Raw genomic sequence first — 16,516 nt, 5'->3', positions numbered from 1 at the left:
GCAAATTGACTTTCTCTCAATATGACATTATATGAGCGTAGTTTACTTTAAAACAAGAAAACACCATCAAAATAGTATCTGATTGTCAAATCTATTTTAATTGTCAAAGCGTTCCCCCTTTCACGTTAGAATGGACTCGTCACCTTGACCCTGATTTGAAAACATATCATCAATCATAGAATAATCATAATAATAATCAATGATCATACGTAATGGATGTAAACAAAAAATTGTAATTGTACTAGCAAAAAAAATAAAACTATCTTATCTAATAGGCTATTTAACAAATAAGAAAAGTTTCCAGTCCACCCTAATTCAAATAAAGATGTGCGTGTCTCATGAACAATCAATGAGAGAAAAACAGACTATAGAGGCTTTGCACCATCACGTGACCCCTATAGCAACGGTACCTATGCTGCCATGACACCGGGCACACTATGTCATTGACTTCAGTAGCGTCGGAGAAACATGGGCAGGTTTTGTTGTGTATTTGGTTGTTCTACACACTCTGAAAGGGGTAAAACGAATCGTTTCTTCACTATTCCTCTGGAAATGACTCATCAGGAGCTCAAACAAGGGAATTATCAAAAAAAGTGGCGGTGCAAAGCCTCTATAAATATTATAATGAGGGGCACCAAACTAAAGTTCACCGAAGGCCCCCAAATTGCAAACTCCGCCACTGCTTGTGATGTCACATGGAAATACGGGACAAAACAGACAAATAATAAAATAATGGTATGTATTTTATGACATGTCTTAAATCTCACAAGAGTACATTTTGCGTAACATAGGACCTTTAAAAACACATAATATTCTGCTTTATTCGCTGTACCAGCGGCTGATATGGATCTGTTTAACAACTACAGAGAGATAGCCTTCTGGATTTCCAGGCAAGCTGAATTGTGTTGAACAGAAACAAATTAGTAAATTTTTTTTTTTTTTAGCAGTTTTTATTTAGCAATTACATCTCCATGGAGACAAACAGGTGGCTGACCCTTCACCAGAAAAATTACACATAGCAAATTTAATGTGTAATTAATTGAATTTTGATCATGATTTCGGTTTGTGTATTAAACGATCTCCAAACTCATATAATTGAGCTGAAACACTTTAATTCGTTTTTTTTTTTTTTTTATATAATTACATATATTTACTTTATTTTTTTAAATACAGGGATTAAAGAACAGCCAGTTTATTTTGGATACATTTATGTTTTTCTATGCCTTATTTCATGTTCAAAGTATATTTTATTAATTTTAGATTTCATACATCGCAAAACTGCTCTAAGGTACAGAGTTGTAGCCTTATTTTCAATTTGAAAGTTTTGTGTATATTATCAATAAGAAAGTGTTTTTTTTTGTTTTGTTTTTTTTTAAGAGAAAGAAATGCTGAATAAATGCATCGTGTAACTAAAAAAATTATCATTTAAATAAACGTGATTTCATGATTTCAGTATTAACCAAAATAATCGTGACAATGATTTTTTCCAAGCAGCCGTAACAGGAAGTGTTTCAATCTATTTTTAAACTCCACACACCTTCACTAGAATCATTTGGATCATTTCAGCTCTGGAATTGCCAATCTCTACTGAACTAAAGGTAAAAGATGTTAATCTGTAATCTACTGCTTCATGACATCACAAGATAGAACAGAATATTTTGAGCTTTTGAGATGACAGACAAATTATAAAAGATAACTCAAACGTGTGAATGAAACAAAACACAACTCCAGGTATTTTTTTTGAGGAGGTAACAACATTCTAACATGGCTTAAAGCTCACAAGAGTACATTTTTCTTAACATCTAGGATCATATAGGATCTTTTAAGAACACATAATATCTGGTTCATAGTCAGTAAGTATATAAAAAAATAAGTAGAATAAAAGTTTAAATATCCATTGCATGATATAATGTATACAGACAAGAACACCAGTGTCATCACAACTTAGAGGTGAATCTGACAGAGCTTCTCACGGAACACACTTAAGCTTGAATCTGATCTCACACCAGTTTACAAGCATTTCACTGCACTACAAAATCGCCCTTTTACAAAATGATGTATGTAAATGTAAATGTATGAAAAAAGGTACTTGAACAAATATATTTCGGAAAAAAGTACCCTATAGCAGCAGTAATTATTGTCTAATGTTTTGTTTTCATTTTAGTCATTTTTACTTGAAGAGTGGGACAGCGCCACAACATTAAATAGGCCAATGATATATAATTGATACTGCAGTGTCATCGCGCTGGGGGTGTTCTACATGTATGTGTATTGGAGGTGTGTTCACCGGTTACCATAGAGACTGCACACATTAGCAATCACTGCCAAATAAATTTTAAGATTGTCTGAAAACTCAAGAAAAAAACCAAAACAAAATCTGTTGGCTAATGCACTAATGGGCATAGATAATACTCCCTACAACTGTACAACGACTCACCCTTATGTAATATAATACTCCCTACAACTGTACAGCAACTCACCATTATGGAACAGATAATACTCCCTACAACTCTGCAACAACTCACCCTGATCTAACAGATAATACTCCCTACAACTGTACAACAACTGACCCTTATGTAATATAATAATCCCTACAACTGTACAACGACTCACCCTTATGTAATATAATAATCCCTTCAACTGTACAACAACTCACCACTATGTAACAGATAATACTCCCTACAACTCTGCAACAACTCACCCTGATCTAACAGATAATACTCCCTACAACTGTACAACAACTGACCCTTATGTAACAGATAATACTCCCTACAACTGTACAACAACTCACCACTATGTAACAGATAATACTCCCTACAACTCTGCAACAACTCACCCTGATTTAACAGATAATACTCCCTACAACTGTACAACAACTCCCCCTTATGTAACAGATAATACTCCCTACAACTGTACAACAACTCACCCTTATGTAATATAATACTCCTACAACTGTACAGCAACTCACCATTATGTAACAGATAATACTCCCTACAACTGTACAACAACTCCCCCTTATGTAACAGATAATACTCCCTACAACTGTACAACAACTCACCACTATGTAACAGATAATACTCCCTACAACTGTACAACAACTCACCACTATGTAACAGATAATACTCCCTACAACTCTGCAACAACTCACCCTGATTTAACAGATAATACTCCCTACAACTGTACAACAACTGACCCTTATATAACAGAAAATACTCCCTACAACTTTTGAACAACTCACGCTAACGTAACAGATAATACTCCCTACAACTGTACAACAACTCACCACTATGTAACAGATAATACTCCCTACAACTCTGCAACAACTCACCCTTACGTAACAGATAATACTCCCTACAACTGTACAAGAACTCACCTCTATGTAACAGATAATACTCCCTACAACTCTGCAACAACTCACCCTTACGTAACAGATAATACTCCCTACAACTGTACAACAACTCACCACTATGTAACAGATAATACTCCCTACAACTCTGCAACAACTCACTCTTACGTAACAGATAATACTCCCTACAACTGTACAACAACTCACCACTATGTAACAGATAATACTCCCTACAACTCTGCAACAACTCACCCTTACGTATCAGATATTACTCCCTACAACTGTACAACCAACCTTCCTGTGTGTGTGTTTGTGTTACATTAAAGAAAATGACCATTCTGACATGTTGACGCTTGATGAAAAGAACAATAAATTAACAATCACAAAAAAGAAAAAAAAATCAAAATTTCGTGCTTTCTTGTTCTGTTGAACCAAATCTCGTCTCGTCGCGTCCCTACTTTGTCATTGTTTCCATGCTGTGATTGAAAAAGAAGGATAAGGCTGGTACAGTCACAGTGTGAGTGTGTACTAGGTGTTTTTCAGGAAAGGCCTGCTCGGTCTGGAGATACGCCCACATGCAACAAAACACAAAACATGACGCCAATGGAAACAGACCCTCACGAGGCCTGAGTCCTGACCTCTATCTACCTACACTCAGATACAGGAGGGATGTCAAATTAAAATGTCTGTCTACATCTCCAAAGTTCAAAATGCTCTGTTCCATCTTGTGATGTCAGCGGTAGTTTTCAGCTACCTTTTACCTTTTGTTCAGTACAGATTGGCAATCCCATTTGAAATTGTCCAAACGATGCTAGTGAAGGTGTATGGAGTTTAAAAACATCTTGTGAGGTGGGTCGCCTCTCCACAGATATATCCTATATCTGACTATAACTCAGTGTTTCCTAAAGGTTTATACTGAGACTATGGTGACATAAGCAATCGTTTTTATATCAACTGTTACTCACTGCACTGACTGATCAAAAAAGGACTGATAACAAATGATCAGACATAATAGAGTCAAGTCTGTATGGTGTAGGCAATACTAGAAGCACAAAGTTAGCCTGATTCATCAACCGGTTTCACTTTGTGGAAACCGTCTGACCTCGCAGCATGAGGATTTGTTTACTTGACGGTAGGTGGGTACTTTTTTATTTAACCAATCGCTGCTATTTGGTCGTGACGTATGTAATGCTCCAAATCCCGTAAGAAGAAGGGCAATAACGTCTTTCCCTTTGATAAAAATTCACCAAACATTCTCTTTGTTCAGGCTTTAAATCCTCTTGGGATCTTGGGAATCGTTGCCAATGCAGAATGTCTGTCTTCATCTACATCCATCTCAATCGCTTTGTTTACTATTGTGCTGTACCACAAAAGGGACCCAGACAGGTGTTTGAGTTTGATGTCATGGCTTCACAGCTCTTCACTGATTGGCCTGTGCGCGGTCTACAACTTCCAGAATTCTTGAAAACCGTCTAGTGTATTCTGATCCCTGAACTAGTCGCTGGAGAGAAATGAAATTGAGTGGAAGCACTAGGTGGCACCAGCCTGGCCAGCATGAAGTATCATTTGTAGCACAGATTTTTGTTCAGCTTCTTTTTAGTCTATGGGGACAAAATCAGACTATGGGATGTCACTATTGTCTCCTCTATCAATGGAAAACATTGATAACTGGAGATAGAGAAGTTTAATACTATGAAATATTCCAGGTAAATCATCTCTGCCACAAAGGTTACATGTTATTTTTGGATTTTGGTTGTGTTAAAACGTTAATATATATTGGGTTGAAAAACAACATCAAAATGCCTTAGTTATCTAGTTAATTAGTTGACTCCAGCTGATCAACTAGGAGGAATGCATCTAGATAAAGAGAGAACATGCAAATTTCAGATAGAAAGATCACACACTAGCGGGGAATCAAACTTTCTTCTTGCAAGTTAACCACTCTGCTGCTGTGTACCACTATATTTCACTAGAATCCAATGTACCAGCTCAGAGACGTTTCATATTTTAGAAGAAATGCCAAAATGATGATTGACAAAGAGCTGTTTACTGCTTTCGCATAATTTCTCTGCCATCTGCACTGTCCAAATTCACACCCTGATCACACAGAGCAGCTAATGTCGTCTGCGCTCCCAATGAATCACCTGCAGCTCCACTGTCTCTGTGCGAGCACCATTATGTCACCAAATGAACGCTCTAAATACCACTTACATAAACCTGCCGGACAGAAGGGACCCTCATAACAGCCCATTATCAACACAGAACAAGGTGGTCCAGGACAGTTTAAAGCTGCAGTGTGGAACTTTTCTCTAGTGGAGCATCTGCCATCTGCTTGTCGTCATGGAGATGTCATTGCTTTGTCTGAAATGTCCCGGTGTGGCATTGAGCGTATCCACCTTGGGTTTACTCAATAACATGGTTTATTGTTGAGCTAAAAACTTGCATCCTTACTGTGAGTGGATTCGCTTTTCCACAGATCTAACTTGGCGTCTGACTGTATAAAGACATAGACTAAATGAATGTGACGTCACCCATAACGTTCATCTCCAGTCAAATGAAGCAGTTATAGGAGCGAATTTGAAGCAAGGTCCATGTTAGGAACAGGAATTTCTTTACAGACAAAATAGCAAAATAAAAACACCAGGATCATGTATAGTGGGTTAACATGAACATTTTAAGATCAAAATCACGAGGCTCACTGCAGCAGTTACAGAAATAGGGGTGACAATTTTTCAGTGTAAAGTCAATTGGAGACTGAGTTGATGGAGCCGGTCACTTTTTATTTGGAACACAGCATGGGTGTCACCTAGCCTGATTCATCAGCCGGTTTCACTTCGTACAAACCATCTGACCTCGCAGCATTAGGATTCGTTTGCTCGACGGTAGGCGGGTACGTTTTTTATTTAACCAATCGCTGCCATTCGGTCGTGATGTATAAAATGCACCAAATCCAGTAGGAAGAAGGACAATAACGTCTTTTCCCTTGATAAAATTCACCAAACATTCTCTTTGTTCCAGCTTTAAATTCTCGATCTCAGGAATCGTTGCCATCACATAATGTTTGGCTTCATCTACATCCATCTCGACCACTTTGTTTACTTTTGTGCTGTACCACAAAAAGGACTCAGACAGGTGCTTGAGTTTGACGTCATGGCTTCACAGCTCTTTGCTGATTGGCCGGTCTACAACTTCTGGGGTCCTTGCAAACCCTCTAGTGTATTCTGATTCCTGACCTAGTCGCTGGAGAGAAATGAAATTGAGTCGAGGCACTAGGTGGCACCAACCTGGCTAGGTGTCACTTCTCCATAGAGATAAATAAGTGTAATGGCATCTGCTGAACATTACAGACAACATTTCCATAGAGAGAAGCAGACCGAACTAAAGCTTAAAAAAAAACAAAAAACTATTTTGCATAATGCCCCCTCCTTAAATTGTAGTGAGATTTACAGATAAACTTGACCTTCTGTAAAAATAATAACAAAAAATAATAACAAAATGTGTTTATCTCATGTATTCTGTTCAAAAAGACAAATCTGATAAACTGGGACTGACACATGGACACACACAGACTGAGGCAGTGCAGAAACAATACCAGTACTGAATATCAACACAATTTTCAATACCGATATCTGTTAAAATCCTCCAATATCACCAACGATAAAGTATACCACCACTACTAGTCAAATTGTGATGTTATACAATTATACTCACAGAAATCATGTAATTTATTGATCAATGATTATGGTAAAAACAAACAGAAAACCCTCAATTATCTGTATTCAACCATAACAACTAAAACCTGACTGACTGAAATAATTGTCAACTAATATTGTAATGGAATAATTCTTTTCTGAACTCCAAAACATTCTGTTATGAGAAATTCCGTTTTATGACTCAGACAAAGCAGTAATTACACCAAAATGACACGAGACACATTTAAAATGAGTTAATGAAAAATGATTTTGTCTGTAAATACTCTATCAGGATGTCCTCGAGGCATCACCGAAGCTTTATACCTATTAAATTCAGTAAAAATTTCATATTAAGGGACATTTTGTGAGCTAAACCACAAGAACTGTCACTCAAATCAGCAAATTCTTATCAATATTAATTGTTGCAACTGACAAAGGTGCTAACTTCTGGTAGAGGGTCCACTGCTTCGACTTCATGTTGTTTTTATGTTCTACAGTACGGCATTTAATTTAACTATCTCCATGGAGACAAGCACCAGACACATCACTAGGCCATAAAGATTCACTGTTTTGGAGAAGATCTATAGATAATATTGAAATCTGATATTGTTTCCTTAAAAAATTTGGATTAAGATTGCGATGTCAGTAATATCATTAAATAAAGATATCCATAGAAAAGGAGATATAAGGAAATTAGTGCATCTGTCATTTGTCAATTCAGTGATGAAAGCTACACATGGCCATAAAAGGGCTAATATATACTACAGTGTTTGTATCGACTAAATCAGGACTAAATCAGGACTAAACAAGGTCTAAACCAGGACTGAATCAGGTCCAAACCAGGACTAAACCAGTAGACCTGCTTAAAGGTTTAGCATTTTGAATTGCATTAGAAAATATGTATAATTTCCTTCAATAATAATAAATTCAATGGAGAACAAAGACGCATAGGTTCAGACTTAGTATCAGGTCTAAATCAGGACTGAATTACGTCCAAACGAGGACTAAACCAGTAGTAGATGTTATAGATCTTGGTATTACAGCGACAGCTCTGAAGATGAGAAAATTGACTAAAAACAAGATCTAAAACCAGGACTGAACCCTGTCTAAACCCAGGATTCAATCCAGAACTAAACCAGTGATAGATGTCTATAGATCTTGGTATTACAGTGACAACCCTGAAGATGGAGAAATGGACTAAAAACAAGGTCTAAACCAAGACTGAACCAGGTCCAAATCCAGGAATAAAACAGTAATATGTCTCTCTAGATCTTGGTATTATTAGGGTGATAGCCCTTAAGATATATATATATATTTTTTTACTAAACACAAGGTCTATACCAAGACTAAACCAGGTCCAAACTCAGAACTAAACTAGGACATGCCTATAGATCTTGGTATTACAGTGACAGACTTGAAGATGAAAAAAAAATTTACTAAACATTAGGTCAAAACCAGGTGCAAGCCTTGGACTAAACCAGGACTAAACCAGTAATACGTGTCTAAAGATTTTGGTATTACAGTGACAGCCTAGAAGATGAAGAAATGAAGTAAAAACAAGGTCTAAACCAGGACTGAATCAGGTCTGAACCCAGGACTAAACCAGTAGATGTCTATAGATCTTGGTATTAGTGACAGCCCTGAAGATGGAAAACTGTACACAAGGTCCAAACCAAGACTGAACCAAGTCCAAACCAGGAGTAAATCAGTGATACACGTCTATAGATCTTGGTATGACAGTGACAGCCCTGAAGAAAAAAACTATTTCTAAACACCAGGTCTAAACCAGGACTGAACCAGGTCCAAACCCAGGACAAAACCAGTAATACATGTTTGTAGATCTTGGTGTTACAGTGACAGACCTGAAGATGGAGAAATTGAAATTGTACTACGTGTCTCTATCTTGGCATTACAGTGACAGCCATGACTAAAAAATGACTAAAAACAAGGTCTAAAGCAAGACTGAACCAGGTCTAAACCCAGGACTAAACCAGTAATGCATGTCTATAGATCTTGGTATTGTAGTGACCGCCCTGAAGATGGAGAAATGGACTGAAAATTACCAGGTGCAAACCCATAGGACTAAACTAGGACTAAACCAACATTTTGTGTCTACAGATCTTGGTCTTACAGTGACAGCCCTGAAGATATATTTTTTTTAAAAAGTAAACACGAGATCTAAACCAGGACTAAACCAGATCTGAACCCTAAACCACTAAACCAGTAGATATCTATAGATCTTGGTATTACAGTGACAGCGCTGAAGATGGAAAACTGTACTAAACACAAGGTCCAAACCAAGACTGAACCAGTAATAATGTCTATAGATCTTGGTAATACTGTGACAGCCCTGAGGATGGAGAAATGGACTAAAGGCAAGGTCTAAACCAGGACTGAACCAAGTCTGTACCCAGGACTAAACCAGTAATATGTGTTTATAGATCTTGGTATGACAGTGACAGACCTGAAGATGGGGAAATTGACTAAAAATTAGGTCAAAACCAGGTGCAAACCTAGGACTAAACCAGCAATATGTATCTAAGGATTTTGGTATAACAGTGACAGAAATGGACTAAAGGCAAGGTCTAAACCAGAACAGAATCAGGTCCAAACCCAGGACTGAACTAGTAATAGGTGTCTCTAGATCTTAATATTACAGTGACAGTCCTGAAGATAGACAAATGGACTAAAACTCAGGTCAAAACCAGGTGCAAACCTAGGACTAAACCAGGACTAAACCAGTAATACATGTCTACAGATCTTGGTAATAGTGACAGCCCTGAAGATGGAGAAATGGACTGAAAATTACATCAAAACCAGGTGCAAACCTATAGGACTAAACTAGGACTAAACCGACATTTTGTGTCTACAGATCTTGGTATCATAGTGACAGCCCTGAAGATAAAAAAAAAAAAAAAAGTAAACACGAAGTCTAAACCAGATCTGAACCCTAAACCACTAAACCAGTAGATATCTATAGATCTTGGTATTACAGTGACAGCACTGAAGATGGAAAACTGTACTAAACACAAGGTCCAAACCAAGACTGAACCAGTAATAATGTCTATAGATCTTGGTAATACAGTGACAGCCCTGAAGATGGAGAAATGGACTAAAGGCAAGGTCTAAACCAAGACTGAATCAGGTCCAAACCAGCACTGAACAGACTAAAGCAGCAGTAGATGTTCGTCAGTAGATGATAGATCTTGGTCTTACAGTGACAGCGCTGAAGATTGGGAAAAATTTACTACAAACAAGGTCTAAACCAAGACCGCACCAGGTCCAAACCCAGGATGTCCACAGATCTCGGTTTTACAGTGACAGTCCTGAAGATGCAATCAAGTCAAGAGTGCAACAGCTTCTTTGCTCGGAGTCCAGTGGCGCGTGTCAAGGATGTGTCAGAGTAAATGTGCCGGCGTGCAGGTGCAGTGCGGTCATACAGCACACACTTAAAGGCCATTTTAGAGCGAAATCAATATTAATCCATTTCTGTAGCGAGGAGGAGACACGTTCTGCAAAAAAACAAAAAAACACCTCTCTCTCCCCCCCACGCTGAGCCAAGATATGCAAATAAATCGTTTGCTAATTGGCGAAGCGCTTCTCCAAAACATGAGGGGTAAATTGGTTCAAATATTCAATTGGAATTAATGAGGATTCTCGCGCGCGCACATACACGTACAGACGCGCGCACGGGGAGTATAAACAAAGCACATGGAGTATTCGCTATTGTCAATGCGCTAGAACCACAACGCGTAACACGAACCGATGACTGGAGCCGTGAATGAGCGGAGGGTGACTACATAAGCGTTGAGAAAGACAAATCCGCATGCAGGAACCGCGGATTTAAACGTGCACAAAACGTGGAAAGCTGGTACTTACATCGTCCCATTTCATAAATTTGTTGCCCCGTTTTAGACACTCGGGCACGGACACCGGTTTGAGCTGTAGCGCGTGGACTCCTGGCTGTGCCCCTGCCATTGACGGATCAAGTCTTTAGCGCACTACGGCTTCACGGAACAGTCACTCCACGCGCGTCTAATCCGTATGCGTCTTCTTCTTCTCCCCCCTCCGTCTTCCGTACTGTTTCAGCTGCTGTTCCGATCGCAGGCTGTAGGACCAGGAGAGCCCCCCTTCTTCACTAGAAATGCCAGTGTGTCATGCCCGCATTGACTGTTACGGAGAGAGAGAGTGCGCGGAGACGAGTGCGAGCGCGGCGGAGCAAAGCAAAGCACTACTGACTGACAGAGCGCTGAAAACAGAAGCGAAAGGAGGGAGAGAGAGAGAGAGAGAGAGAGGGAGAGAGAGAGAGAGAGACACGGCTGGACTCAAATGTTACGAAGCAATGCGGAGAAATGGATGGAGGAGTGAGCGAGCGCCTCCGTGCGTCGGAGGCAACAACAGTGCAGGACGGCCCACGCAGTGACAGGTGGTTGAGGTTGAGAGTCGCTTCAAAAACGAACTGAAACTGAGAGAGAAATGCACAAGCTCTGAAACCTCAAGAGTTAATTGGCTTCTAAATAAATGTAATAGGTGAATAGGTTAATTCGTAACCAACAGGCTCAAATAATTACTGCAGTATTCATACAGTGTTTCTGATTCATATTCAAAAAGTGTAAGTGTACATGTGTTAAATAAGAAAAAGTGTATTAAAATAGTCTTGGATTATTTATCACTAAAATATTATGTGCACAACTTAAATACATTTCAGAACATCAGATGAAAAAAAGAGGTAGAGCGCTTCACTGGGTCATAAAAAAGTTAAAAATAACAGTACATATGCTCTACGAGGGTTAAACTGGTCATCTTAACAGAAAGTACTTACTGAAAAATGTAAAAGTGGGTAAAGTACAAACCCGAGGCACTCTGACTGAATTTATTAAAAGTCCTTTATTTGCATGAAGGGACACCAACGTGTTTCCACCAGCAAGATGTTCTTCGTTAGGGCGTAACAGTAGAATGAGATACACTGGTGTCATTAAATACAATTAATTATCATGTCACATGAAAACATCACATGACTACAGGAAAAGGACAATGAACAAAACAAAAACAACAGTGAGGAATATAAAGGTGATGAGCAGAACCACCAAACAGAAACAAGATAAACAGGACATGTTGGAGGTACGTAGTTGTGTCCATCACATATGCAGTAATTAATATACAATAAGATACCACAGGTCAAAAATATAATCTACATAAAAGAATGCCAAAAAGAGTTAAGTTTCAGAGGAACATTGAATAATCCAAAAGATCATTTGGATTTTTAAATCTTTTTTGTTTTTGTTCATTTGTCTTTTTCCTATAATCATGTGATGTTGTCATGTGATTGATAACTCATTGTATTTAATGGCACCAGTGTGTCCTGTTTTACCATTCTGCCCTGACAAAGACCATCTTGCTGGTCAAAACACGTCCCTTCATGTAATAAAGGACTTTTAATAATTCAGTCGGAGTCCCTCCAGTTTGTACTTTGCCCACTTTTACATTTTTCAGTAAGGGTAACTTTCTGATTTAAGATTTAAGAACATGTTTGCAAAAGTCTAAAATACAGGAGACCTCCACTGTCTGCAGAGTCTGATCTATTTTTAAATTACATGGCACTTTAGATTGAAAAGATAATAAATCACACTTAAAGCTGCACGATGTAACTTTTCTTGTAGTGTGGTGAGCTTTAGAGATGCATCTGTTTTCCCTGGAAAGCTCCGCAGTATGGCATTAAACTTAACTTTACATTTCCTGACTTGCAGCTCCACAGATCTTACCAGTAACTTGGTGTGGTGGCTTTGCTTGTTTGTCAATTTGGAGCTAGGTACATTTAATGCCACACTATGAAACATTCTCAACAATAACATCTCAAATGGGACAATCAGAAAAGTTACATATTGTAGAACTTTTCTAGCGGAGGGTCCTTCAAATGCTTTTCCTCATGCAGATGTTATTGCTCTGAGAGAGAAAGAGAGACGGCTGGACTCAAATGTTACAAAGCAATGCGGAGAAATGGCTGGAGGAGTGAGCGAGCGCCTCCGTGCGTCAGCGGCAACAACAGGACGGACCACAGTGACATGTGTTTGAGAATCACTTCAAAAACAGACTGAAACTGAGTGAGAAATGCACAAGCTCTGAAGCCTTAAGAGTTAATTGGCTTCTAAATAAATACAGTAAGTTAACTCATAACAAATAGGCTCAAATGATTGCATGTAATGTGCAATACAATTATGCTGTGTCCAATTAAGCAAATGAGTCAAAATGTGCTCTTTGACTTGAGTTGTTTTAGTCATCATAGTTATGATAATGTTCCAATTAAGCCTTATGTAAGCCTGATTAATGTACGAGACCAGCAGTTATAGGAGAAAATTTAGAGTTGAGTTCAATCTTAAGAATAGAAAAAAATAATTTACAAACAAAATAGCTAAATAAAAATACCAGTATCATGTAGAGCGGGTTAATACGAACATTTTAAAACCAAATTGAAGAAGCTCACTGTAATTACAGAGAAAGGGGGTACAAATTTTCAATGTAAAGTCAATTGGAACCAGAGTTGATGGAGCCAGAAACACCTCCATTTCTATTTTAATTTGAACACAACAGCTAGTGAGTTAGTGGGTTATGCTGATTTATATTTACATGTGATCTATATGGGTCTTTTATTTATTTTATACATTTTATTGGTTTTCTTTATTTATTGCTATTCTGGAGGGGTGAAACAATATCCAAGTCTCACGATACAATATCATCACGGTATGAAGCTCATGGTACAATATTTATTGCGATATCGAGGGAAAGCTCATGATGTGGTGAGGAGGCTCATGATTAGAGATGTAACAATATCCAAATCTCTATGTACAATATTTTCACAATATACATCTCACGGTAGGATATTTATTGCGATATTTTGTGAAGGAAAACAAAACTGTTAATATGCTGCTTTTTCCTCTTTAAAGCCTTGACAAAACTTAACCCAAAAAACTAAGACTTAAAAACGCTTAGAACTGTTATTTCTTTTTGTAGTCTACACTGAAATGGAGCAAAGGATCATGGTCTATGTAGTTCCCTCTGTCTTTTGAAGAGTTATGCTGCAGCTATTGCTGCAGCATAACTCTTCATTTAAGCAAAGAGACTTATGAATCGATAAATTGTGATGGTCCACGATGTTATTGTGACAACTTTGATGATACAGTATCACAATATTTCAGTTAGACTTACATCCCTACTATTCTGTGGTTATTCTCTTATTTTATTTTACTTGTTTTATTGTTTAAGGACTAGTGAGATTAAATTATGTATTATTATACTTTACACAATTTATTATTATTAGGGTTAGGGTTATTATTACTATGTATTTGTGCAGCACTTTGGAAACTGTTTATGAAATGTGCTATAGAAATAAAGTGGACTGGATTGGATGTGTAAAAATAAAAAAAATAAGGAAGAAAATTCATTGTTTTATAATGTATGCCCCTGTGAGTATTTAGTAAACACAGATTATTATGGGCCATTTTACATTTTGTTCATTGTAAACCTCAATTAAAACGGTTTAATAAAACAAAACAGCTCCATCAGGTTCCTCTGAGATCGTGATGAGGGAACAGTATAATAACATGGTTTAATTAAGGTGAATTTTGCTTAATGAGAATTGGTTCTTAGTCAATAAAGTCGATGAAGCTTAAATAAACTGTACTGTGCCAAAATTGTGAATTACAAAAGCACAAAAAGCTCATAAAGTGTGTCTAAACCTGGTGTGACGGCAGGAGGCAGTGACTCTGGTCTCCACAGCTGCAGGTGTTGGGGTCACACTGGGTCCTGGACTGTTTGGTGATTTCGGGAGCAGTGCAGCGGGGTGAAGGTCGGATTTGTTAGTGTCCTGCTTCACCGTAAGAAACCCGAACTGCACGAAAGGGTCAGAGAAGAGGACCGCAGGTGAAGGAGCGCTGAGTGTGGTCAATGAATGTGCACATACAGCTGGAGGAAAAAATACAAAATAAGAAAACAGAACTATGAGATTGTATTTAAACCACAAAACAGGACCACAGCAGCAGATATAGAATGAATAATAACATACAAATACACAAGAGTGATTATGTAGTCTAAGTTTAAAGGTGCAAACCAGACCAAGTTACACGTTTTCTAGGTATTTTTGAGCTATAAAACCACCTATAACTGAATAAATGTAAAGTCGATCTGTTTAATGTCATACTGTGGAACATTCCAGGCAGAGCAATGACACATCCATAGAAACAAGCAGGTGACGGACCCTCAACCAAAAAGTTACATAGTGCAATTTTAGATCTCTTTTCTATGCTGTGATGCTTACTTCTGCGTTGATGCTTCCAAACTTTAAATTTCTTTCACGATCAATAACTTAAACTTAGACAAACTTTATTGATCCTCAAGGGAAATTATTTGGACACAGCAGCTCACACATCACAATGAATATAATAACAAAGACGAAAATATAAATGATAATCATAAATTCTAAAATAAGTAGCAAAAAAGAGCAAGAGACATCTATCTATCTATCTATCTATCTATCTGTCTGTCTATCTATCTGTCTGTCTATCTGTCTGTCTGTCTGTCTGTCTAATATTTTTGTTGAGAATCTAGTACTGCTATTTGGAACTATAAAAGATGTAACTGACCGCACAAAACCCCTTCTTTTGTCTCTTGAGATTTTGTGAAGTGAGATTTTGTCCCATCTCCAGATCTTGTGCTTGGCTGGGTTTGGACTATACCTTTACATATTCTGGCTGTAGACTGTATATATGAATGGTAACGTAGGAAACGCCAGCTGCCATGTTCCAAATAGGAAGTTCGCATGCAGCTCTTCCAGCTCCTACTGACTCTGGCTCCTCTTGACTTACATTGGAATATTGTTGTCTCTCTCTCTCTGTAACTGCTGCTGTGAGCTTCGTCATTTTGGTCTTAAAATATCCGTGTTAACCCGCTCTACATGATCCTTGTTGGGGGTTTTTTTCCCGCAATTTTGTTTGTCAAAAAAAAAATCCTATTTATACTATAAAAGTCTGGCTCTAAATTCAATCCTCTGAACACTATGGGTGACATTACACTCGCTTAGTCCACTTTTATACAGTCTGTGATTATGGCCCAGGAATCGAACCTGCAACTCTCCTTTTCTGAGGCAAAAATGTGAACTAATCAGCTACCATTGCACCTATTATCAATATGGAGAAAATCTGACCTTTTCTGAATAGATTTCGAATACTCATTGTCTATAACAGAATTTAGCATAATCCTGATTGAAATGTTACTATCATATCAACATTACTTATAACACTGAGCAAATATGGCACAGTACGCAGAGAGTGTACTTATACAGTATTCATACAGTATTTCTAATTCTAATTTGTAATTCTAATTCAGTAAGTGTAGATGTGTTAAATAAGAAAAAGTGTATTAAAATAGTCTGCGGGTTACAGGTCAGATATGTGGAAAGGCGACGCCGCTCACAGTGTGAATGTCT

At 37.9% G+C, this 16,516-nt stretch overlaps 1 protein-coding gene across 1 annotated transcript in view; it reads right to left on the bottom strand.

Annotated features, from left to right (window-relative positions):
- LOC110168269 (1-phosphatidylinositol 4,5-bisphosphate phosphodiesterase beta-1) overlaps window positions 1-11,101 on the bottom strand; it is a 521,321-nt gene extending 510,220 nt beyond the window's left edge. Inside the window, 1 exon segment of the mRNA XM_055149396.1 lies at window positions 10,918-11,101. Coding sequence (XP_055005371.1) covers window positions 10,918-11,016 — 99 coding nt within the window. The 5' untranslated portion in view covers window positions 11,017-11,101.
- Window positions 11,102-16,516: the final 5,415 nt, after the last annotated feature.

The sequence above is a fragment of the Boleophthalmus pectinirostris genome, unplaced genomic scaffold (genome assembly GCF_026225935.1).
Source record: "Boleophthalmus pectinirostris isolate CB_2022bp ecotype Guang Dong unplaced genomic scaffold, ASM2622593v1 HiC_scaffold_13, whole genome shotgun sequence".
NCBI classification, from domain to species: Eukaryota; Metazoa; Chordata; class Actinopteri; order Gobiiformes; family Gobiidae; genus Boleophthalmus; species Boleophthalmus pectinirostris.
Note: the sequence above shows the minus strand (reverse complement) of the source record. Positions and strands in the feature narration are given on the sequence as shown.